The 27194-nt window shown below is 36.5% G+C and overlaps 1 protein-coding gene and 1 long non-coding RNA gene across 2 annotated transcripts in view; both read right to left on the bottom strand.

Moving 5' to 3' along the window:
* The window catches only part of LOC114923431 (complement factor H-like), a 47951-nt gene that overhangs the window by 6314 nt on the left and 14443 nt on the right, over nt 1-27194 (bottom strand). Inside the window, exons 14-19 of the mRNA XM_029286392.1 lie at nt 25907-26080; nt 24186-24365; nt 20886-21068; nt 19857-20036; nt 15858-16028; nt 6664-6837 (exon numbers count right to left, since the gene is read on the bottom strand). Of these exons, the coding sequence (XP_029142225.1) occupies nt 6664-6837; nt 15858-16028; nt 19857-20036; nt 20886-21068; nt 24186-24365; nt 25907-26080 (1062 nt within the window). The remainder of the gene's footprint in view (nt 1-6663; nt 6838-15857; nt 16029-19856; nt 20037-20885; nt 21069-24185; nt 24366-25906; nt 26081-27194) is intronic.
* Nucleotides 26066-27194, bottom strand: part of LOC107297821 — a 2693-nt gene continuing 1564 nt past the window's right edge. The window contains exon 3 of the long non-coding RNA XR_001549139.2: nt 26066-26080. This is a non-coding gene — a long non-coding RNA (uncharacterized LOC107297821). The remainder of the gene's footprint in view (nt 26081-27194) is intronic.

Here is a 27194-nt window from a genome sequence, read left to right as displayed (position 1 = left end):
GGTGAGGAAGGAGGAGAACCACCGCATAACGGTGCCTCCCACTCCCAACTCCACCAAGCGCCGCAGCATGATACTGTGGTCCACAGTATCAAAAGCCGCTGAGAGGTCCAAAAGAACTAGGACAGAGGAATACCCCCTGTCCCGGGCCCTCCAGAGATCATTAACCAGTGCGACCAATGCCGTTTCCGTGCTGTATCCCTGCCTGAAGCCCGACTGGAGCGGGTCCAGATAGACAGTTTCCTCCAGGTGCCGGGGGAATTGCTGCGCAACCACACTCTCAACAACCTTTGCCACAAAGCGAAGGTTGGAGACCAGGCGGTAGTTAGCCAATACATCTGATGTCTGATTCTTTGCAACCCCATGACAAACCAGGCTCCTTTGTTCTCCATTGTCTCTTGAAGATTTCCCAAATTCATGTTAATGGCATCAATGACATTATCTCTCCATCTCATCCTCTGCTATCCCCTTCTCCTTTCCCCCTCAATCTTTCCTAACATCAGGGTCTTTTCCAATGAGACCTCTCTTCTCATTTGGTGGCCAAAGTAATTGAGCTTCAGCTTTATTATCTATATCCTTCCAAAGAACGGTCAGGGTTGATTTACTTTAGCATTTACTGATTTAATCTTCTTCCAGTTCAAGGGAGTCTGAAGAGTCTTCTCCAACACCACAATTTGAAAACATCATTTTTTTGGCGCTTAGCCTTCCTTATGCTCCATCTTCCACATTTATATACAGAAAACCATAGTTTTGACTATAGGGATCTTTGTCAGCAAGGTGATGCCTCTGCTTTTTAAGTCTAGGTTTGTCATAGCTTTCATCTTAAGGAGCAAGCATCTTTTAATTTCATGGTTGCAATCACTGCCTTCAGTGATCTTGGAGCTCAAGAAAGTGAAATTTGTCACTGCTTCCATTTCTTCCGCTTCTATTTGCCAGGAAGTGAAGGGGTCAGATGTTGTGATCGTAGTTTTTTTTAATGTTGAGTTTCAAGCCAATCTTTGTAGTCCCCTCTCTCACTGCCATCAAGAGACTCTTTGGTTCTTCTTCACTTTCTGCCATTAGAATGGTATTGTCTGCATATCTGAGGTTGTTGATATTTCTCCTGGCAATTATAATTCCTGCTTGTGATTCATCCAGCCCGGCATTTTGCATAATGTCCTCTGCATATAAGTAGGATGACAATATACAGCCTTGTTGTACTCCTTTCCCTATTTTGAACCAATCAGTTGTTTCATGTCTGGTTCTAACTGTTGTCTCCTGACACACAAACACAAGTTTCTCAGAAGATAGGTAAGGTGGTCTGGTACTTTCATTTCTTTAAGAACATGTCATAATGTGTTGTGATCTACATAGTCAAAGGGTATAGTGTAGTAAGTTAAGCAGAAAGCAGATGTTTTTTCTGGAACTCCCTTGCTTTTGCCATAATCCAGCAAATGGTGGCAATTGATCTCTAGTTCCTCTGCCCCTTCGAAACCCAGCTTGTACTTCTGGTTCTTCTGGTTCTTCTCTGCTCACATATATTGCTGAAACCTAGATTGTAGGATTTTGAGCCTGACCTTGCTAACCAGTGAAATGAGCACAGTTTTACAGTAGTTTGAACATTCTTTAGCATTGCCCTGCTTTGAATTGGAACATAAACTAAACTTTTCCAATCCTGGGGTCATTGTTGAGTTTTCCAGATATGCTGGCATATTGAGTGTAGCATCATCTTTTAGGATTTTAAATAGCTGGAATACAGTCACTTCCTCTAGCTTAGTTGTTGGTAAGGCTTCCTAAGGCCCACTTGACTTTACAGTCCAGGATGTTTGGCTTGAGGTCAGGGATGACAACATCATAGTTATCAGGGACAATAAAACATTCTAGGTGTTCTTGCCAACTCTTCTCAGTCTCTTCTGCTTCTATTACGTCTCTTCCATTTTTGTCCTTTTCATGCCCAAAATGTTTGATATCTCCAATTTTCTTGAAGAGATCTCTAGTCTTTCCCATTCTATTGTTTTCCTCTATTTCTTTGTTCATTTAAGGCCTTCTTATCTCCCCTTGCTATTCTCTGAAAATCTGCATTCAATTGGATATATCTTGCCCTTTCTGCCTTGCCTTTCGCTTTCCTTTTTTTAAACTATTTGTAAAGCCTCATCAGACAGTCACTTTACTTTCTTGCACTTCTATTTCTTTTCAATGATTTTAATTGCCGCCTCCTATACAATGCTATGAACCTCCATCCATAGTTCTTCAGGCATTCTGTCTACCAGATATAATCCCTTAAATCTATTCATCAACTCCACTGTATATTCATAAGGGATATGATTTGAATGGCCTAATGGTTTTCCTTACTTTCTTCAATTTAAGCCTTAATTTAACAACAACAACAACAACAACAACAACAACAACAACAACAATAATAATAATAATAATAATAATAATAATAATAATAATAATAATAATAATAATAATAATAATAGTAATAATAAAGTTGGAAGGGACCTTGGAGGTCATCTAGTCCAACCCCCTGCTCAGGCAGGAAACCCTATACCATCTTAAAAACTTCTAGTGTTGGAGCATTCCCCGCTTCTGGAGGCAAGTTGTTCCACTGGTTAATTGTTCTAACTGTCAGGAAGTTTCTCCTTAGTTCTAGGTTGCTTCTCTCCTTGATTAGTTTCCATCCGTTGCTTCTTGTCCTGCCTTCAGGTGCTTTGAAGAATAGCTTGACTCCCTGAGATATTGGAGCCCCTGAGATATTGGAACACTGCTATCTGAGATATTGGAACACTGCTATCATATCCCTCCTCGTCCTTCTCTTCATTAAACTAGACATACCCAATTCCAGCAGCCGTTCCTTATATGTTTTAGCCTCCAGTCCCCTAATCACCTTTGTTGTTCTTCTCTGTACTCTTTCTAGAGAGTCAATATCTTTTTTACATCGCGGTGACCAAAACTGGTTGCAGTGTTCCAAGTGTGGCCTTACCAAGGCATTGTAAAGTAGTATTAATGTGATCTTGATTCTATCCCTCTTTTAATGCAGCCCAGTATTGGCCTTTTTGGCAGCTGCAGCACACTGCTGGCTCATATTTAAGTGATTGTCCACTAGGACTCCGAGGTCCCTCTCACAGTTACTACTATTGAGCAAGGTACCACCTATACTATACCTGTACATTTGGTTTTTCTTGCCTAAATGTACAATCTTACTTTTTTCACCATTTAATTTCATTTTGTTGGATAGGGCCCAGTGTTCACGTCTGTACAGGTCCTCCTGTATCCTAATCCTGTCTTCTGGAGTGTTGGCTATTCCTGCCAGCTTGGTGTCATCTGCAAATTTGATGAGTTCCCCATCTATCCCAGTATTCTATTCCCTCCATGTAGATGCAGTTCCATTGAGGACCACACACTGGGTACGGCCGGTCAGCCAGCTACGGATCCATCTGGTGGTGATGCTGTCTACCCCACATTTTTCTATCTTGTCAAGTAGTAGGTTGTGATCTAATTTATCAAATGCCTTACTTTAGTCCAAGTAAATTATATCCACAGCATTCCTCTGATCCACTAATTTTGTTACCTGATCAAAGAATACAATAAAATTTGTCTGGCATGATCTGTTTTTGATAAACCCATGTTGGCTTTTAGTAATGACTTTGTTTGCCTTTAGGTGTTCGCTGATTCATTGTTTGATTATCTTTTCCAGAATCTTCCCAGGTATTGAGTTCAGGCTGATAGGTCTGTAATTTCCTGGGTCCATTTTTTTTCCTTTTTTGAAGATGGGAACTACATCTGCTCTTTTCCAGTCCTTCAGTAGTTCCCCAGTGCTCAGGATCTTTGAAAAATATAGTTCAATGGTTCTGAGATCTAATCTGCCAATTCCTTGAGAACCTTAGGGTGTAATCCATCTGGTCCTGGTGATTTGAACTCATCTAGGCTGGACAGGTACTATAATAATAATAATAATAATAATAATAATAATAATAATAATAATAATAATAATAATAATAATAATAATAATAATAATAATAATAATAATAATAATAATAATAATAATAAAGTTGGAAGGGACCTTGGAGGTCATCTAGTCCAACCCCCTGCTCAGGCAGGAAACCCTATACCATTTCAGACAAATGGCTGTCCAGTCTCTTCTTAAAAACTTCAGTGTTGGAGCATTCACCACTTCTGGAGGCAGGTTGTTCCACTGGTTAATTGTTCTAACTTACTGTTTTCTTGCCTATCTTAACTTGTGTTTCTATTCTGTTTTTATGGCACTATTTTTGATAGGTTGGTCTGTTTTTTCCCTTTGTGTAAAGACAGATGCAAAAAACGAGTTAAATAGCTCTGCTTTCTCCCTATTGCTTGTCACCTTCTTGCCACTTTCACCCACTAATGGACCAATCATTTCCTTCACTTTTTTCTTGTTTTTTACATGTTGAAAGAAGCTTTTTTTGTTTTTTACTTTGGTTGCAAGCCTTAGTTCATTTTGAGCCTTAGCTTTCTTCACTTCATCTTTGCAGGCTCAGGCTATTTGCTGATATTCTGACTTAGTTATGTGCAAGAAGAATCTGAGCTACAGTCAACTCCAGGACTTTTTTTTTTACTGACTATATAGAGCTTCTTATCCCTGGATGCAAAATACATAAGCAATCTGATTTCAGTATTGATTATCTGCTGATGTCCATGTGTACAATTGCCTCTCGGCTTGTTGGAAAAGAGTGTTTGCTATGACCAGTGTGTTCTCTTGACAAATCCTGTTAGCCTTTGCCCTGCTTTAGTTTGTAGTCCAAGGCCAAACATGCTGTTATTCTGGTTACCTCTTGATTTCCTACTTTTAGTATTCCAATCGCCTATAATAAAAAGGGTATCTTTTTTTGGTGTTAGTTCTAGAAGGTATTGTAGATCTTCATTGAACCAGTCAACTTCAGCATCTACAGCATCATTGGTTAAGGCATAGATTTGATTTATTGTGATGTTGAATGGTTTGCTTTGAATTTGAACCAAGATCATCCTGTCATTTTTGAAATTGTATCCCAGTATTTCCCCCCCACTCTTTTATAGACTATAAAGGCTAGCTGATTTCTTCTAAGGGATTCTTGCCCACAATAATTTATATAATGGTCATCTGAATTAAAGTTGCTCATTCTCATCCACTTTAATTCACTGATTTCCAAGATGTTGATGTTCAAGTTTTCCATCTCATGTTCAACCAGATCCAACTTACCTTGATTCATAGATCCTTCATTCCAGGTTCCTATGTAATATTCTTCTTACAGCATCAGATACATGCATAGCTGAGTGCCATTTCAGCTTTGGCCTGGCTGCTTTATTCTTTCTGGTCCTACTTGTAACTGCCCTTCTCTCTTCCCCAGTAGCACATTGGGCATCTTCCAACTGAGTAGCTCATCTTCCAGCATCATATGGTTTAGCCTTTTGGTATTGTTCATGTGTGGGGGTTTTTTTTTTTTTTTTTGCAAGAATACTGGAATGGGTTGCAATTTCCTTCTCGAGTGGACCACATTTTGTCAGAACTCTCCACTATGACCTGTCCATCTTGGGGGGCCCTGCATGGCTTAGCTCATATCTTTTGAGTTTCACAAGCCCCTTTGCCATGACACAGCAGTGATTCATGCAGGGGTTTGTTAAATTAATTACATCCTAATATCAGTAGCGCACATAAGGAATAACCTTGGGGAACTGAAGGTACAGTCACTAGCAAGACACTAGTCAGATAAATGAAATCTGAGTCCAGACCAGAAATGTTTCAGTGAAGCATTTTGTCCTCTGAATAACCTCTTGACAAATTGGGCTGAATTCTCTGAGCTCTTGTTATCTCCCAGACAGTTTTTCAGAAAGGATGTAGGAATGTGATGAATTAATAACTGAACCAGCTACAAGGATGGTGAGGTCTAGTTTTTATTATTAATAGAGAAGGAAAAATCATGGAGGAATCTGAGTAATTGTGTTGAATAAATTGTAATTGCTAGACTCAGAAGTTTTCTTTCTACTAAGTGTGACCACATCCAGCATTCTAGCTGGCTGGATTCCATAGCAAAAGAATTCACTTTCCTACTTTTATTTATTTTTATTTTTTATTATTAAATTTATATCCCGCCCTTCTCCTTGCGGACTCAGGGTGGCTGACAATCAATTAAAAATACATAAATAACAGTTACAGAGTTAAAATTAATTAAGAAGAAATATTTAAATATTGTCTAATTAAAATATGATTAAAGCCCCTCTAAAAAAATTGCCCTAGGCCAGTCCCGCTTGTTGGAATAGCCATGTCTTAAGGGCGCGGCGGAAGGAAGGGAGATCAGGGATTACCCTGATCTCAGGGGGCAGCTCATTCCAGAGGGTGGGAGCTCTATTAACCATTGAGTCTGTAACCAGATGTAACCGTATCCTGCAGTTACTCAGCATTCTTGAAAAGTGAACATAAGCTTCCAATTGTATGTCATTTAATTATATCCACTAATTGTTTGCTCATTCAACAATTTAGGCCAGTTTAATTTTTTAGCTTTCAAATGGAAGACTATGATACCAATACAGTTGTGACTTCAGCATAGATGGAAAACCTAGATGCAAATTCAAGCTAATTCTCAAAGAATTTGGCAGCTGCAATTCTTATCCTATTGGATGAATTCTGTATTTTCTCCCAGGTGTACATTAGTCAGAAAAAGCATGATGGCTTACCCAAGCATTTTGGTGGATGAGGTGTCCATTTTTGTCCCTTACACTGAATCCATTCAGGTCCTTCCAAGACATAGGCAGGGTTGCACCTGTATTGCACTCTTTCATTTTCCAGATACTTGGCTTTCTCAGTGGTTACAATTTCCCCAAAGTCAATGTCCTCTGGTTCTTCACATGCTGAAATTATATTTACATAAAATTATATTATTTTCTTGGACAAGCTCACTTTTTCTACCAGTATTTACTCTCATGAACTGTGAGATAACAAATTTCCTGCTCTAATCCAAGTTAGATAAATATTTCCTACTTTTGCCTTAACTAGAAAACCAATGCCTGCTGGGCACTTACTCCTAACTATAGGATTTGAAATTCCAAGGAACTTACTTGTGGAGTGCTTATGACCGAGATTCAAAATTCCAATACTCACCCCTGCCTCGGTCACATGAGTGCACTTCAGTGCTAGGCAACTGGGTTGCATTTACAGCCATTTGCAGCACCCCATGTTCAAATGACCCTGTTTTATGACAGTTTTGCAAAACAAAACCCCAGCATTTACTTCTGGTTTACAGCAAAACCGCACCAACAGTGACCCACAAATATGTATTTTCACTTGACTGTGACAATTCATTTAATGTCCACCAAAAATGTTAATAAAATCTGATCAGTCTCATAACTGATCCACTTTATGATCATAACATGTTGCAACTGTGATGGGAAGTCTCCATTAGGTCCTAACTCAAGGATTTGTGTAATATGTAACCTTCCCTTGCTGATGCCTAACCTAAGCAACTCTGGGGATGGGCAGATAGAGGGAGGTTGAAAGGTTATCAAACTTGCCCCCATAAAGCAACCTCTTTGTAAGTGATTCTGTGGAATTTTGTACAATACTTACCATGCTTACCACGGGTGGTCCTGTGGGAATCTTTCTGACAGTGTACATATTAGATCAGGGGTTTTCAAAATCGGCCCTTTTATGACTCATGGACTTCAACTGGCTGAGGAATTCTGGGAGTTGAAGTCCATGAGTCATAAAAGGGCCGAGTTTGAAGACCCCTGTATTAGATTTTCAACAATAAAGCTTTGTTAATTGTAATCACTGTGTCACCTTTCCTGTATACATCAGCAATATCTGACTCAAAATGTTAAAATTGCCAACAGTTCATTGCTTACTAGTACTGTCTTCATATTTATTTTTCAATATCTATTACTTTCTTTTGATCAGATCTAAATGGTACCAACTGAGAATTATTCTGTATGCATTAACTCTCTAATCTTGTTCTTCCCTTGTTCTCCTTATCTTTATAGATATAGAGCATAATAGAATACAATTGTGAGATATTAACACACACACACACACACACACACACAGAGAGAGAGAGAGAGAGAGAGAGAGAGAGAGAGAGAGAGAGAGAGAGAGAGAGAGAGAGAGAGAGAGAGAGAGAGAGAGAGAGAGAGATTATTCTGTGTAGAGAGTGCAAATATTCATTCAGAACAGCAATGGTGGGCAGAAGCAGGGAAATAAAATAATTGTAAAATAATTATATCTAACCCTTCAGCTGTCAAATTTGAAAGTAAGAGCTTGAAATGGGGTGGCAATCATTACTTATTGTACCAATGATTTATCAGTTAATTTTACAATTATTGGGAAAGGAATACCTTCCATAGTCTCTGTTGACTGGGCCAATGCTTCTCTTACTAGCCAAGGCAACTGGCAGGCAACCATAAAAAAAAAAACAGAGATAAATAAATGATTGTCTCAAAGGTTTGATTAGTAGGACTGTAAACAAATGTAGTCTAAGCTTCAATGTCTTGAGATATGAATATCTTCTACTTTTTCTTCTCCTAAAGGATATTATCACTGTGAATTAAGATATATACTAATTGTTTTTTTATTTATCCTGATGTACATATAACTGAGATATATCTCTAAAATTTCAAACTTATGACTTATGAAGACTCATCTCCTTGGCACAGAAAGTTACAGAAACTATAGATATGGTTCCTACATGATCAATGTTCTTATGCGGGTATTATGTGCTTTAGTGGCAGCCCAAGGCATAACAGAAGCTGTCATAAAGTCACCTCATCTGGGAGGAATAAGAGAGAGAAAATTGGGGGAAAGTATAGATTCTACAGTACTGGTAGCATGTTCTTGGTTAAATTATGGTAGAAATATATTCCATTTTTGCACTTGCTCATTTCAACTTTTCAGGACCTTTTTTATTTTTAACCAAATAAACCATTAAACACAAATGCTTCAATGAAATCAAAGAGTAAGCTTTTACTTCAGTTTTAAAGTAGCATTATTAGAAATGTACTAGACATTTGGTTATTATCATATCAGGTTCTTTATTAACTTTATTAATGTTATTAACACCTCAAAACTGGTGTTAATTTACAATACTGATGCAAATTATCTTGCTATACACAAATCATTTGCTCAAAAATCTTGCATTTGAAAAGGAGATTGGAATTATAAATCTATGATATTCTTAAAGAATCTGCCATTACAAATTTCCAGAAAGCTATAAATGAAAAATTGAACTCTTTGCTTTTGCTAAAAGCAACTTTAGTGAATGCAACAGAAGCTGGTTATTTTTTTTAGTAATTCCTTGATTTTTTTTCTTAACTTACCATTTTGAGAAGAGCAACATGGCCAGAGAAGAACAGCAGCAACCAGGAGCAGCCCGTTCTTCATAGTTGTTCAGGCAATGTCTGAGCCACCAAACCTCACTTCAGCAGCTTGGCAATCTCAGCAGATTTCTCCTAGCTACTACCATCTCTTTCTCATTTTATGTTTGTTTGTTGTCAAGGAAACTAGGAAGAGAAAGTATTATGGGAATAAGAATATAATCAGCTAAGAGAGGACTCCACGAGAATTTTTCAACTTTGTGTTGCAATGATTAAGGCAAACAAAACAAGCAATAGGTCAGCTTTTCAGGCAGTGTTTCCAACTCTTCAGAAGGAAAAAAAAACATCTCTTGCATTCAAAAGTTGATAAATTCTGAGTCTTCTCAATTCTTCAGTAGTAGCAGCTAACTGCAAAATTATTATACATGACATTTATGAAAAATTACTGGTAGTGCAAACAGTTTCCTCATTCTTCAAGGCCTTAACACTGTATTTTTATTGTAAAACAGCCAGAGTCAATCAGGTGTGGTGGGCAGTGTGGTAATTTGATAATTAAAAAATTACATTTTATATCTGACATATCTATTTTGTATTTTGCATATCCATAGGAATAGGAACCACATGCTGCAGATATCCAAAATCTTTCTTAAATAATATCTGGAGTTTTACAATCTTCAACCAAATATAGTTAATAATTACCAATCATATAAGGGAGACTGTACACTTTGGTCCCTGTTTGTTTTTTTCCCCAAGATTTGGCAGAACTAGGGTTCGGTTTGACTTTTACAAATATCCAGAAGGTCAAAATAGTATCAATGCTCAGGGGATAGAAAAACAGAGAAAATAAGAAAGATATTGCCTCCATATCAGAAAGATACAAGTTCTACTTTTCTCTTTGTACCTCATTATTTTACAGCTATGTATAAGAAATGTATAAGACGTATTCTTTGCAACAAGAAAACGGCACATAAGAAGCCAGTTTTATTGAGAACATCAAATGCTGTGGTGTGCATAATTCTTTATTGTGTTTTCTCTCCTGCTGTCTTTCTTACTCCTTTTGCAACAACAAGCTTTTAGTCTATTTTTGTGAGCGTTATTGTGCTCTCATATCTTCTGCAAGTTGACTACTAAGGACTGAGAATATGAATGCATTGTTGCTGTTGATGTAAAGTGATTTGTGTTTTTTGCACTTAAAGAGGGTGTTCAAGACACTCTAATTGTGTAAAAACTATTTCATATAAAACAAGCCACTTTTGTATTAGGTAAAATTGTTTGCTTTTAGTAGGTCTTGTATTAGTGGCAATACATCTTATACAGCATTGAAAGCAGTGCAAGCTTGGAGAGAGCTCAAATTGCTTCATATTGTGATCTGAAATTTTATATACAGTATGTTCCCCACCCCTGAATATACTTATTAAATATTTTATGATTCATAAAAAAAGAAGTATTCTTTGCTGCCAATTCTATCTATTATTTCTGAAGATAGCAATATGAACAGTATAATACCTATTAAATACAGTTTGAATTGATCAACAAGATCTCATCATCTTTTTCTTTAGTGTAAACAGTGTTTCTCCCTCCCAGTACTTGTAGAGACAGAGGACTAGAGCCATTACCAAGGCAGCAGTCAGATAAGAGGAGCCTGAGACCAGGCCCAGAAAGTAACTTGAGAAAAGTGTCTATGGAGATTCTCAATCATCCAGGTCATGGTTGTCCCAAATATGCTTTTCCAGAGGGCAATTGGATTTTCTTGGGGGGTTTTTTCCCTTGAAAACATTTTGCTTCTCATCCAAGAAGCTTCTTCAGTTTTAACTGAATGATGGGGAATGGAAGGATTTATATCCTTTGCAGTCATCTGTCATTAGTATTCTGAGGGCTGGTCGTTAGCTCTCTTGCTAGTATCTTGTAGAGCAGGGGTAGTCAACCTTGGCTCTTTTATGACTCGTGGACTTCAACTCCCAGAATTCCTGAGCCAGCTAAGCTGGCTCAGGAATTCTGGGAATTGAAGTCCACGAGTCATAAAAGAGCCAAGGTTGACTACCCCTGTTGTAGAGCATCTCTACTTTCGGCAGCTTTGATATCTACATTATGCTGAATACGCATGTTCATGGCTCAGTATGGGGAAGAAATTAGCTGTAGATCAGCTTGTAGATTGACTGAAGAGATTCTATGATTAAGTCTGGCAGTTGTCTGTTGGACAGGTAAAGAGGAGGTCCAGGCATATTTGGATAGCACAGCGATAACTGTTGATATAAACATTTTTCCATGGTTTTCCTTACAAAATTTGGAGACATCTATGGGATCATTTTGAACTGATGAACTAAACCAGTCATCACTGTTTTATTTATAGGAAAATTAATTCTTGCAGGCTTGTGAAGGATATAGGAATCTTATCCTGAAAGCCATGTCACAGACAGGTTTTTATCATTTCTTTCCGTCCTGAAAAGGGGAATCCACACCACCATGACTTCCCTCACAGAAAAGTTCCTTTAGAATATTAAATATAAAAATACAGAATACAGAATATTAAACTATAGAATATTTTCATATTTTATTCAACCAAAACAATACTGAAAAATAATTGCATATTTCTCTTAGCACTTGATTTTATTGGTAATTCGGAGTTCAGAGGGCATAACTAGAACATCAGAAAAATATCCCTGTATTCTAGATCAGATTCTATATTTGCAACTGCCATGATTTCCACCGCCATAAAAAAAATGGGGTGCTTTTAACTGCCTGCTGCCCATGTGGTATTAACTTAGAGGCTGCAAAATATAAAGTATAACCTATTATTATTGTATCTCTATGTCTTCTGTTTTCCACTGTTCCTAATCGGTAACTTACAACACAGCTTGCAACATGCATGCAAAATGGGTCTGAAGTAACCATTTTCTTCATCAAAACCTCCAAAATAGGTTTTCTTGCATTCTGTCAAAAGATGTCTTGAGCTGCCCCACATGTTGGTGGTGTCTAATGGTGTAGAAACTCTTCTTTAGAATCTGAGATTGCCATATTATTTTTCAAAAGTAGGCTGAAGTTTTTAAACTGCAGAACTTCACAGCCACCTGTTAACAGTTCCTGCAGAATCATGGCTGTACCAAGTCTGAACATATCCTCTGGCCATGCTTTAAAACACACGGACACCCACTCTGCAGCCCATCCCTGAGTTCACTTTGCACAGATCGTCTTCAGTAGATCTGTCTGGATTTATATTGTGGCAAATTATAGCCCATTTTGTGTCAAATAACATTTTTTGTAGGCATGCAGTTGGAAACACTGCAATATTTTTTTAAGATTTATCTTAATATTTGATTATTTATTATAATTAACAATGTGTCTCTCCAATGAGGGTGTTCCATACTGGAGGTGATTAGATGATTAAGAGAAGACTGCACCTTCCCCCCATTGTCTCTTGGTCCCTTCCTTGCCTACCTTTGCTAATTTTAATGTTAATATTTATTGTTTTAATCTTTTATATTGTCATTTGTATTTTGTTGTATACCTCCTACAGTCACTTGCTGGTGAGATGGGCAGCATATACATTTAATACATAAATTTGTATTGATACAATTTCATATTTTCATATTATTGAAAAGAAAAAAAAAGAAAAACAAAACAAAGAAGAAAACCAAACCTTGTATCTGTTTGTGATTTTCCCATGTTAGATTTTAGAATAGGCAGAAATCCATTTGGCTGAACCTTGCTCTGATTCTGAACATCAAGTCTGATTATGCCAACTCCAGAGCAACCCAAGAAGAAACCACTGTTTGTGGATATTGGATTGGATAGTGAATTGCGATGTGTATGGTATATCTCTGTTTCTTTACAAAATATATTACAAATTGCTTAACAATGACAATCAGTTTTAGATTTTTTTTATTTTTTTGAAGAATTTAACACATCTATATGCTAAAAATCTCAATTACTATTATCTATTGTCATTGCTTTAAGATGGACTGCTGACTGATCATTCGGATTAATCAAATGTTTACAGCTAAAATGTATCTAGCAAAAAGGAAATTTCCTCACTTTCGGTGTATTTTTAAACAGTTATTTACAATGTTCCATTATAATATTTTATCTGCTTTAAAAATGGTCTGTAAAATTATTTATAAGTGTTCTCATTTTCTCCATAAAGTTGGTAAAATCTGGCATTTTCAAAATAGACTTTTAGGTTGAGATCCAAAGTTTATAGCTGTAGACAATCCAGTTTCACGTTGTCATATTAAAGGGAATGATATATGATTTCTGACATCCATCATCTGGTTGAAGTAGGGTGCTATATATAATTTGTCATTCATTTATTTAGAGCTGTAAAATATAATGTGAACAATGGATAAATATATTTGCATCTGTACAATTTGTGTTATTTTTTTTCAAACTGATATTTCTTGATTTGCTAAAGAATAAAATCTTTGATAATTTTAAGACCTTAAACTGATTTCATATATGGGCAAGGAGACTCTGAAATACCAGCATCTCAGTTTGTTAAACTAAAATGGCTAAAATTATTCAAATGATTCAAAAGACTATTCTATCACTGAGCAATTTCATTTCTTAAAAATTACCTTTGATAATATTAACATGTAACAAACGCTAAGAATGTTTAGTGGCTGTTCTTGATATTTTAGGATATAAATTCTTGTATTCAGAATGAACCCAAAGCGAATATTTTAAAAATAGGAGTGGGGAATTAGATGTTACCAAACTCTAAATTCATCCTCACAGGGAATAGCCCACTGAGGTTAAATTAGAATTTCCACTTATTTCACCCCCAGCACAGAGGAATCTCCTGGTCTTCATCTTGGAATCTGCCAAGATTCAGCAAAAAGACCAGAAGAGATAAAATGCTGGCATATTTTTTTTTCCTTCACTTCCCCATTCCTCTTTATTTTTAAGCATCACCCTAATCCCCATAGTATTTCTCTCCCATTGTTCTGACTAGAAGAAATTTTATTTAGCTCACAGGAATCTTAAGAAGTGTTCTGATTTAGAAAAATTGCAGAAGACCAAGTTACCTCAGAATCCATTACATCCACAACTTTGGTCTTTTAAATATTTTAAGTGCTTTTGTCAATGCATAGATATAAATATATAGGTATATAGATATAGACAGGGAAAGAATTATTAATATTGGTGAATTAAATTAAATTTAAATTAAGAATTAAATTCTTAGTGAATAACAAGATGCTATGTGAATCTGGAGAGAAACAAAGCTCAGCAGTTCTTTCACTCAAAAAATTATTTTTGTTATATATTTTTTATAATTTCATCAAACCTCTTTATGGTATAATCTTGACAGTTTTTTAGTTCCTAAATTTATCCAGACTGTAGTATTTTAAATTGAGTTTCAGTATATCTGTTTCCCCCTTAGTATTAATTTGCCGCTTCCATCTATGAGGGAATGGGGATAAAGTCCCCTCCCTTCATTTTAAGAGGTTTTCTTGCTTTGGGGATCTTTCTTAAGGATTCTATTGATAGCAGAAAGAAGATCAGTACTCTCACCAATTCCAAGCATGCTGTTCACTGATGTTCAGATTCGGCTCTTGGACTTCGGCTGCAAGTAGCTTGGGCTAGACACTGATCTCATGCTAGCCTTTCTCCTGTCGGGTCGCAGGGCTTCCCTGAGATCAAACAAAGTGACCACCATCACTTTGTGATCAACGGGGTGTCCCTCCTTCGCGATCACCTCTTCAGGGTGACTTCAGACTCATCTAGGGTCCCCTGATAGGGCAAAACTAGCCATGGGGAGCGGATCTCCATTCTCCCACGACCATGTGCTACGGCCACAAAACCGGAAGTCAGATAACTTTTGCTTAGAACTCAAACCCATGATGGCATTTCAATAGAAAAAAGTACTATTTCTTACCTTTTCAAATGGGTAACTCAGACCATTTCCTATTTTCACATGTTACAGTATTTATCTGACTAATTTCAAGACCTGAAAAGCAACTATACTTCACAACTTCACCAGGAAAAAATGTTGTGCGGTTCCCAATTTCTAGTACACCATTGTCAATTTGAGGAAGAGGTTTACATCGTATATCCAGAAGCAGTAAACATAGAAAGGTTTGTTAATTAAAGAAATAAAATATCATAAAGAAATTTCTATTGTATCTCTATATATAACAAATATCTTTTAATGAAATGCGATTCAGAAAACAAATCTCTGTGCAAATAAGCAGCCACTATTGGAGCAGCTGAGAAAGGCTCAAGATGCTGCCAGCCCTTCCATCCTAAACGCCTCTCTCTTGATCATGTGATCCAGAATGGAGTATATTACAGCATATACTGCTCCTATGTCTGCCACTATACACAGACACAGGGCAGAGCAGAAACATAGATAAATCATTTTAGTATCTATATACCAATCTGATTCTGAGAGAAATGTACATTTGCAAAGAATCTGATTAATCTCTTGGAACAGAGCACATGCATATACAGAGAGGCTATGAAGAATTCCATGAGCCATGCTCTGAATGTTCTCCCTACCTTTTTGCTCCTTACACTTTATCTGTAATGTCCAGTTTCTCTAAAATAAACTCAAAACTCAGCATACAAACCAAGACAGCGTGGAGGTGTTTGCCATTTTCCATCTTCACATTTTATTTTTGGTGGGCCACGAAGAAGAAAATTTCCTTGACACTTGAAGCTAATTTCTTCTTCACTCCTGTAGATTCTCATCTCGGCTATATTAATGGCATTGGGAAGCTGAGGTGGTGGAGGGCAGGTTTCTTTAACAAAAACATCTTATAATTAGAACTGGATTAGAACTAGAGCTAACAGTTCTTAAACCTACTTTTAAAAAAAAAAAAAAAAAAGATTTTCCCCTAAGGATTTTGTTCCCTGATGTGGCCCAGAGTGTCATCAGGTAACAAGTAATGATAATCTAAAGTTTAGATTTTAGAGTTGTTGTTTAGGCAAACAATTCTCAAGTGTAGTCTAGACTTAGATTTTAAAAACTTCTGTCCAAGGCAAATGTGAATACAAAGGAACAAAATCGGTGACCAAGAAACAGCCAAAACAAAGAACTCAGTTATACCATTGCAGAATTCCCAATATATATCAAGACATAATTCTTAATGTATGGACTATTTAAAGCTTATAAATCTTTGAATAAAGCTACTCAATATTATTCCACTTCTACTTCACCCAATGAAGATGAATCCCAAGTATTTTCTTAGGAAGTTTTTATATCAAATCTCTTTCTTATCTACTGTGACTGAGATTTTCTTGATCATAATGAGATTGAAATTCTAATCATATTTGTATGATACAATTATCAAGGTTTCTTTTAGTCAGGCTTTCAGTTAAGTTATATGATGAAATTTGCTTCAGCCTGAATGGTAGACCTGGCAAGTAGCCTTTGTGGTACCCTTCAGATCTTAGTTTGCTTTCAGTATATTCAGTATTATATAGTATAATATCAGACTATTATATTCTTCTTTTCTCTTTGGCACCTGAGGCTTGGAGAACCTTGTGGCTCTCATTTTTTTCCCCAACTGCTGGTGTCCACAAGCGTTGCTGGAAAAGTAGTTTTGGACACCAGGGCAATTGGATTCTGCTAATTATATCTTTACTCCTGTTAGTTAATATTTGCCTTAACCCTCAGGAGATATATGTTTGACAATGTTTTATAGATAAGCACTTATATTAAGAATAAAACAACATGTATAAATTACTCACTTTCAAAATTAAATAGCAATCAGATCCTAATAATAGTACCTTAACAATAAATCTAAGGTAGAGGACATGCAATTAATCCACAAATGTTCTGTGAAAGAGATCGGTTTGGAACATTTTCCTAAGGAAAAATGTTGTTCCGGAATGCTGGTGCTGCCATTGAGAAACAGTAACCTTATAGGTTTTATAGGTCAACACCAGGAATTGACCCTGGAAATCTATAGGGAACGAACGAAAGGCCCTATGTGCTATTCCTTCCTTTGCCCTCTCCGGTTGTCTGTGGGATAGACTGCTTGCATAGTAAGACTCCTTGACAAAGACTCCAAGATTTAGCACCTAACAGCAGGCTCTGATTAAGTCTCCAGCTGTTAATGTAGTAGAAATGGTAGCCTATCAACAAACTGCAAGAGCTCAAAATCCATCTCAGAGTGACAACCATAGAGATCCACACAGACTTCTCTTTCCACAATGATACTGAACCTCAGGATTTGCCCAACTGGGGAACAAACAAAACAACAGCTATAGCTGTCATTTCTTATGAGACCATGGTAAATCTTTCATCTATCTTTTTTCCCAATTATTCTTTTCTGCTATCTGCTCTCACATTTGTCTTCATATCCTCCAGCCTTTTTTTTCACAAACTAATATTTCAGGCCCCAAATTTAAGTCATGATGTCTGTTTCCTCCAATTCTAACCCTTTGCTGTCAGCTAATATTCATAATTCATCCTTAACATTTCACCTGAAAACTCTCATAAAAGAACAGATGTTCCTGATCACCAGTTGATCACACTGGAACTTCCCTACAATCATGAAACTCTCAATGGTACACATAAAACAACTACAGTAAAAGACATATAAGATCGATACCAATTCAACATCAAAAGATATTATGTAGGAAGACAATCCTCAGATGTGCCCCACTTTTAGGTATGTTTAATGTCATCCTATTGAAAAACCATAAACTTTTACATAGCATGCAAATGATACCTTTACACTGTGGCTTGGGAAACCATGATCCATCAACACATTTTGTTTGATGCAGATTGGAACCACAGCGGTAGGTTGCAAACTGGTTGGTCTTAAACAAATATCCTGGTTGAAAGTCTGCATGCTGTGTACGTGCACATCTTCGTGGATTAACTAACAATTCAAATATTATTACATAAGTATTTTTATAATAAATCCATTATTCTTCTCTTTATTTATATAATCCATTCTTCTTCGTCTAGGATATCTTCATATTCCAAGTTCATCTTCCAAACATATGCTGATCAATTTCTGGTTTATTCATCTGTTATCTACTCTGATTGACAGATTGTAGACATACTCTCCCATGTAGGATTTTAGATTTGATACGCTCCTCAAATTAAACTTCAGACAGAGAGTTGCCTTTAATGAGGTGGGCGGAATACAGATTGAATTGATAAATAAACAAACAAATAAATAAATAAACCAGGACAATCTTATCTCTCTCCTTTCTATCCCCACTCTGAATTCCAAGACTACCAGTTATACATCTCCCCAATTGTGAGGAACATAGAAGTCCAAATCTATAGTAGATTGTCTTGAAACCCATTCAATAAAAGAATGAAAATGTAGGTTGACCTCTCTTTTCTGTGACAGCCCCTCAAATATTGGAATACTGCTATCATGTCACCCCTAGTCCTTTTCTTCATGAGACTAAATATACTCAGTTCCTGCAACTGTTCATTCTATATTTAAACCTCTAGCCCCCTAATCATCTTCTGTACTGAGCCAAATTGTAAGTGCGTAATAATTTAAAAAACTATGAACATTGTTTAATAAATACTGCTAGGTACAGACTGTGCATAAACAAACATTAGTCAAATTGAAAGTATCTTTTGTATGTCTCATATTTTTCAAAAGGGGTTGCTAACTATGTTCTATGTATCTCACCATTATCTTTGAGGACTCTGAACCTTCCTTATTTTTCCCCTATCTCTTTTTAATACCAGCTGTTACATTAGTTGGAAGTTTGAGAACAATAGCAGTATGAATTGATAGAGTGAATGCATAGTGCCCTGCATATGGGCTTAGTCAATTATTTGGTTGCTGGTTCAGGTACCTGTGAGCTTGAACCAGTAGTTATAATCTAGATCATTTGGTTCTACCATGTACTAGAAGAGTCACATCATGCTTTTATCATCAGAGGCCATTTCTATGAATAGACATAATCCCACTAGGATTATGTTTGGAATTGAATCACTAAAGCATTAAAATGCTTCTTTTCCATAGGCCCTGTAAAAATGCCTTAAAATAAATATGTCATTTAAAATATCTAGTGATTAATCTTGTTATTACATGATTCAGAACAATGAACATTACTTACTTACTTGGATTATTATATATCATGGACTTTTTAATTTGCTTGTTTCTTATGTTATAGCTCATTGGAATATATTATTGAATTAAATTGCTTGTTCTGTCTCTGTACTGAGCCTAGTCATAAGTGCATAATAAATAAAAGAACTAAGAACACTGTTTAATAAACACTGCTATTTACAGACTGGATATAAAGAAACATTAATCAGATTGAAAGTATCATTGGTATGTCTCATAATTTTTATTCATATACCCTGCATATTTTTCAAAAGGGGTTGCAAACTATGTTCTATGTATCTCCCCATTATCTTTGAGGACTCTCATTTAAATAGGGATCAGACTGGAAAAGTAAGGTGCCTGTGAACCACACTGGCATAAACCAATTCAATATAACTTAGACCTCCTTGCAGCAGATCCCACTGTTAATCCACTGAATCACACTTCTGAGCAATCATGTCAATGATAAATACTAATGTAATCCAAGACAAGCTTAAAATTCATTTCTGTAGGTTTAGCCATAACACTCTAGCTTACCAAGACATGATGGTAGTTCCCATTGTCCATGAAGACACTTCGCTGGGTTGGTCCCAATACTGACAGATGGTTGTTGGCATTGGTATGCCACGGTTTCACCATGCCTGTATATGGATGACATAGCATCAACAGGAATTCCCCTTGTAATTTTTCGAGGTGGTCCACAAGTTTTTACTTCTTCTGTTGAAAAGCAGCAGGAAAAGATGTTATTACATAAAGGTATTAATTATTTAGCTCTTCCAACAATTTGCCCCTCTGTTTCATGTACCTATTGTAACTCTGTTATCATTCATTCATTCATTCATTCATTCATTCATTCATAAATAAATAAATAAATAAATAAATAAATAAATAAATAAATAAATAAAACATTAAGGATAGTACTCATCAAACGAAGAAGGCAAATATATATGGACTTTCACTTTGTACTATATTACCATGACTTACATATTTTTATTGCCAATTATTTGAATCATTTGCTGCAATTTTTTGACAAGTTATTATTTAATTTGCAACATTGAAGTCTTCAAACCTGTGAAGTCTTCAAACCTGTGTATTTTTAATATGAATTGATAAACCAGCTAGCTATATTAAGCCCACATTCATTTTACTTCCAGTATTTTTTCCCAATTTTTCCGAATATCATGCTGTCTCTAGCAATGTCTTATTCTACCATTTGTATTAACAGAGCCAAGGAAATGCTACAAAGAGAAGGACACTCTCAATTTCTACTTCCTATTGCAAGTAACAAGGACCCAAGTACTAGAAGTAAGCACAGGAATACATTCATGATTCATGAGATTATTAGGATAAATCAGAATACTTTAATTCCTCTATAATTTTGTTAGTTAAGCACTGAAAAGTAATCTTACCCTTCCATTCTCTACTAATAATGCATTGGAATCTGTTATGAAGAAAGATTCCAGTTTGCACACTATGGACCCTCCTCCCCACCATCCCCCCCCCCAGCTAAGTGCAAGAAACTACCATGTTACATCTACAAGTCTGTCTACTCATATTTCTGCTTACCTATGCATGATGGTAAGGGCGCCCATTCACCATCCACACACTCTATGGTTTTTGATCCACGAAGTGCAAATGAGATATCACACTGAACTTCCAAAAGATCACCATGCTGATGTACTGCTTTACGTTCATCGGTAACCATGCCATGTGAAATCCTGGGTGATGCCTGACAAGATTTAACATTTTCTAGGAAAAAAAAGAGAATATCACTTTTATTTTGAGTGTTTACTCATGTCCCAGAGGGATATGCCTGAATATTATTATTGTTATATCTATTGCAACTATTACAACAACCACAGGAACAAAACCAGTAGTAGATAATGTTTGTTAAAAATGTCAATATAAGTCTGGTGTCCAAGAGTATATGTTAGAAATAACTTTAAAAACATAAATAAGTAATCTTTGTGTCTGCTATAGTTATCTGTTACTCATTTCCTCCCTTCTCCTCAAAAAGATGCAAAAAGATGTGGATTAAGTTTGCAAATCTTTCAAAGACAGGTGAAGTTGTAGTAATAGGTAGGACCTCTCTTCAGCAAAGTCTAGATATGAGTTTCCAATAATTGTCTTCTTCAAATCATGTGGAAAGTTAGAAGAGGACCCACTCTTCTGACTTGGTACTAACCAAAAGGAGAGAAAAACATTGACTGAATGAACATGTGGAATGAACAATGAATGAAAGAGTTATGTCCTGGGCCTGCTGAGTGACTCAGCAGGTGCAGGAAGCTGCAGAGAGGCCCGGGCAGACCATGTGGATGCCCGGGACCAGACAGGCTGTCTCCAGCCTATTGCGCATGCGCAAGGCGGGAGAAATACGTTGCATTGATTGGCTGACACTGTCCCTGCAAATGGGTATAAAAGGAATCCGCGCCATTTTGTCTTTGATTCTTTGGAGATTGAATAAAGTAAGACTGTTGTTACTCTTGCCTCGTCTCAATGCCTTTTCATCGAGAACAGAACAGAAAGTATTAGAAAGTTGAGGGAAGTTATATTTAGAACCGAGTGCTCCATTTTAAGAAAAGTAATGCTGAACATGGTCAAACATTTATCTTAAATGCCTAGAAGGAATCCCAAGAGGGCTAGATGGTTAAATATCTGAGCAAAGAAAACTCTCTCCTTCAGATTAAATACTGAAGAAAACTCAGAAATAAATAACTTTTGTTGTTAAGTCTTCCATGGCTGAAAGAAAAGGAACCTTTGTTACCATCAATCACAGTTACATTCTGGACTAGCTTAGGAGCTTGGGAAATGGTGCACTTATTGAAGTGTTTCTTCTTATTCCAGGGCTGTTTCCAGTCAATGTAAGGTGGAGCAGTGTAGTCTGAACTTCTTGGTTGGTGCGGGTGACTAAAGGCTTAGCCCCATCCTTTTCTAAATATCTACATGAAGCTGTTGGGGGAGATCATTCCCCAGTTTTTGTGCAGTATTATCATAATTCAATTATACCTACTTTACATTTTTGTTCCTGGTTGTTCAAATGAAACTGTCACAGTTCTGTCATAGTATTGGGATGGCTGTGAGGATCTGAATGGGGAAGAACAGACTTTAGATCCAGCCTAACAAGACCAAGTGGCTATGGGTTATTGGCCTTATCAGTCAACCTTGACTCTCAGTAGGGTTGCACCTCCTTGCTTGGGTTCAGGTCATACTTCTTGCACACATGGCTCCTACTTGAAGAGCAGGTGGCAACTGTGGCCAGGGGAGCCTTTGCGAAACTTCATCTTACTTGCCAACTGTGCTTGATCCTGGATCAGACCAAAAAAATAAACATCATAGAAGCCTAAATCACATGTTATTAATATTGGATATAGCAATCTTGCCTATCTGAATGTGTTTCCATTCTTCCTTCTTTTATATATCATGTAAATTAGACTGGTGTTTTACATATGCCTTCTCATTGGGTTTCTGCAATATTTATTTCCTCACTGACTTAGTAACAGCTCTTCCTTGTCTCTATCAAAGTCATCCTCTGTAGTCTTTATAGGGGAGCTTCTCACAGTCATTGATGCCTCAGTCACCTCCTGATTGAATTATTGCAATGTGCTATACACGGGACTGTGCTTGAAGACCATCTAGAAAATTCACTTCATCCAGAATGCAATGATGTGAATAATTATGTATGTCTATCATTTTGCCCACAAGACCTATGTACTCTGTGAGCTGTTGTGGCTCCCAACAGGCTTCAAAATGCATTTTCAGGTGCTGGTTCCATCTATAAAGCCCTACATGGGATAGGATTGACTACTTGCAGGGCCAACTGCTCCCAAGAGTATATATTGATCTGATTTCTTTCACAGGGAAAATGTCATCTTATGGGACCCAGGTTATGTACCTTTTTGATGGATGCACCAGCCTTTTTGAAACATTTTCCCTCAATATAGAATTGGTCTCCACCTTAAAGACCTTTAGAAAAGCAGCTAAGATTTTTCCTTGTCCTTTGGATCAGGAGAATCAGATTTTTCAAATGAATAGTTTCTTATCACCATTTTATTTTCTTAGAAGGTGTTAATGGAATGTTTTTCTTCTTATTTGTTCATCATATTTTCTTTTTGTATACTTCTTCTTGAGCAGAGGGTTATACTAGAAGACCTCCAAGTTCCCTTCCAACTCTGTTATTCTGTTACTTCTTTATATATTTTTTCTTTATGATATTCTTAATATTTTTTTCTTTTCTGTTTTTCTTTCTCTTTTTCATCCTTTTCTGCACTTCTTATTTTTCTTTTTTTCTTTGTATTTTTGCTGTTCTAATTGTAATCTTTTATAAAGTTTAATAAAAAAATGGTGTATTTTTTAATGACCACAATAAAAAACGGACTGCCAATCCAGCTGTTACTTGTCAATACAGGAGAACTACCATTTCTTTCTTTTTGCAATATGCATTTCTGGTTTTGTGTAGGTGGTCTGTTTAAGCCTAATAAACATCTGTATTGAGAGTGTCAAAACAGTATACTACAATAGGCTTGTAATTCTGCTATCTGACTTCTTTTTCAAAAGTCCTATTAATATAATGAAAAAGAAATTGCCTCTAAAATAAAAAAAAACCCTGAAAAACAATATTACTATTCATATAAACATTTTCTATTTACAATTTACGAATGCAGTTTTGCTCTTATGTTGCATATGTATAAAAGGAGATGTGAGAAACCCATTCAAAGCATCCTGCTAAGAGAAATCTGTTTACTGGCCAATGATTAACTTTCCTCACACAATCTAGAAAATAGAACATATTTTTTTAAAAAAACCTGTCCCTATTTTCCCTCCTCCCGCCTCAAATACAGTAATAATTCTTAAATTGCCCATATTTACCTTTACAGACTGGAGGCTGTGGAGACCATCCAAAGTGATAACATTGTGCAGATTCAGAGCCAACTCTTATGAATCCTCTGTCACAGTTAAAACGCACCACCATTTTATGCTGAAATACGTCCTCTCTTGGATTAATTGCACCATTTTCCAAAAATGGAGCATGACATACAGATGCTATACAAATGTTGAATTAAATAGAATAAGGTGATTTCAGAATGAATGAAGCTGGATTATCAAGTCTTATGAAACTAAGAATCTTGTGATTAATCTTTAAAAATATTTCTCAATAAATCAATTTGATTTGTACATATACATCCATCAAAATAAATATCAATATCAAGTAGGTTAGGTCGAATAAGGAGTTTGATCTAAACAATAAAAAGCTGCTTTAACAATATTTCAACAGATATTAAACTTTGCATNAGAGCCATCCCCCTATTGTCCTTTTGTACACCCCCCCCCTTGATGATGCTAATGTACCAATAAAAGAGAGGCACGGAGAGGCTTCAGGGTCTTTTGCCTGCCATCTCACCTGAAGAAGCATGTTGTCCGTGTGTTTCCTAACCTAAAGCGAGGCCCGTTGGTTTAGGCCAACGTACATCACCACCGTCCTGCAGGGAGCAGGACCCCGGGATTTTGCGATCCCACATATCACTTTGTCCACAAGACCTATGTACTCTGTGAGCTGTTGTGGCTCCCAACAGGCTTCAAGATGCATTTTCAGGTGCTGATTACCATCTATAAAGCCCTACATGGGATAGGATTGACTACTTGCAGGGCCAACTGCTCCCAAGAGTATATATTGATCTGATTTCTTTCACAGGGAAAATGTCATCTTATGGGACCCAGGTTATGTGTCTTTTTGATGGATGCACCAGCCTTTTTGAAACATTTTCCCTCAATATAGAATTGGTCTCCACCTTAAAGACCTTTAGAAAAGCAGCTAAGATTTTTCCTTGTCCTTTGGATCAGGAGAATCAGATTTTTCAAATAAATAGTTTCTTACCATCATTTTATTTTCCTAGAAGGTGTTAATGGAATGTTTTTCTTCTTATTTGTTCATCATATTTTCTTTTTGTATGCTTCTTCTTGAGCTGAGGGTTATACTAGAAGACCTCCAAGTTCCCTTCCAACTCTGTTATTCTGTTACTTCTTTATATATTTTTTCTTTATGATATTTATAAAGTTTAATAAAAATAGTGTGTTTTTTAATGACCACAGTAAAAAAACGGGCTGCCAATCCAGCTGTTACTTGTCAATACAGGAGAACTACCATTTCTTTCTTTTTGCAATATGCATTTCTGGTTTTGTGTAGGTGGTCTGTTTAAGCCTAATAAACATCTGTATTGAGAGTGTCAAAACAGTACATTACAATAGGCTTGTAATTCCGCTATCTGACTTCTTTTTCAAAAGTCCTATTAATATAATGAAAAAGAAATTGCCTCTAAAATATAAAAAAAAACCTGAAAAACAATATTACTATTCATATAAACATTTTCTGTTTACAATTTACAAATACAGTTTTGCTGTTATATTGCATATGTATAAATGGAGATGTGAGAAACCCATTCAAAGCATCCTGCTAAGAGAAATTTGTTTACTGGCCAATGATTAGTTTTCCTCACACAATCTAGAAAACAGAACATCTTTTAAAAACCTGTTCCTATTTTCCCTCCTCCCGCCTCAAATACAGTAATAATTCTTAAATTGCCCATATTTACCTTTACAGACTGGAGGCTGTGGAGACCATCCAAAGTGATAACATTGTGCAGATTCAGAGCCAACTCTTGTGAATCCTGTGTCACAGTTAAAACGGACCACCATTTTATGCTGAAATACGTTCTCTCTTGGATCAATTGCTCCATTTTCCAAAAATGGAGCTTGACATACAAATGCTATACAAATGTTGAATTAAATAGAATAAGGTGATTTCAGAATGAAACTGCTTGCCAGAAGGCTTGAGGCACTTATGCTTATATATAAAATAAATATGATTTCATATTCCTTATATGAGTTCTACTATACATTCCTCAGAATTTGCCAGTATTATACTGGAGTGGAGTGGTGGTGCTGATTGTCATCTGGGAATCCCTTATGGCTTTTGAGAGGTGTGAAACCCTGTTCATTAAACTGCCCTCTAGGGATTAACTGCCCTCTAGGGATTGTTGCTATTGTTCCTTCTGTATAATATCCTCCTTGCCTGAGCTCTTTCATTCCATTTCTAGGATGGCAGTGTAGTTCCCCAGACTTCAGAGGACTTCCATTTGCCTTCTCTAGGAGTGGAGTCGGAGGTCTCAGGAGTTCATGCCCATCTTGATGATCATGGGCTTAACAGAGCCCAACATGGGATAATGATCACACTCCAGATCTGGTTTCCTGTTGGAGTTGTGGCTGTGTCATCTGAAATTGGGGGAGCTTTCAGTGTCTTAGATCACACCCTGATTACCATGGGATTTTGTAGTGCCACTATGGATCCATTAGATTGGTCTGTCTTGGGCAATGGATATATAGGTTTTGGGGGAGCTGGATTATCAAGTCTTTTGAAACTAAGAATCTTGTGATTAATCTTTAAAAATATTTCTCAATAAATCAATTTGATTTGTACATATACATCCATCAAAATAAATATCAATATCAAGTAGGTTAGGTCGAATAAGGAGTTTGATCTAAACAATAAAAAGCTGCTTTAACAATATTTCAACAGATATTAAACTTTGCATTGTTCACCCCAAAGATGCTTTTCAGGAGGCAACTGGAGTTTCAGTTGCCTCCTGAAAAAGCACCTTTGGGACAACCATGACCTGGATGACTGAGAATCTCCATAGACATTTTGCATTATTCAATAAAAATGATATCTTGGACATTGGACTCCATTGCATTTGTACAGAAAAGAAATGGGTAAATTAATCTATTATCAGAGATTAAATCAGACTATATTTCAATGAAACATGTTTTTGCAATGCCTAAAATCATTAAAGTAGGTCATGTTATTCGTGGTGTTTTCCATCT

Source organism: Protobothrops mucrosquamatus, unplaced genomic scaffold (assembly GCF_001527695.2).
Source record: "Protobothrops mucrosquamatus isolate PMUCROS unplaced genomic scaffold, P.Mucros_1.0 scaffold3547, whole genome shotgun sequence".
Taxonomy (NCBI): Eukaryota; Metazoa; Chordata; class Lepidosauria; order Squamata; family Viperidae; genus Protobothrops; species Protobothrops mucrosquamatus.
The sequence above is the reverse complement of the archived record's forward strand: the minus strand, read 5'-3'. Positions and strand labels throughout refer to the sequence as shown.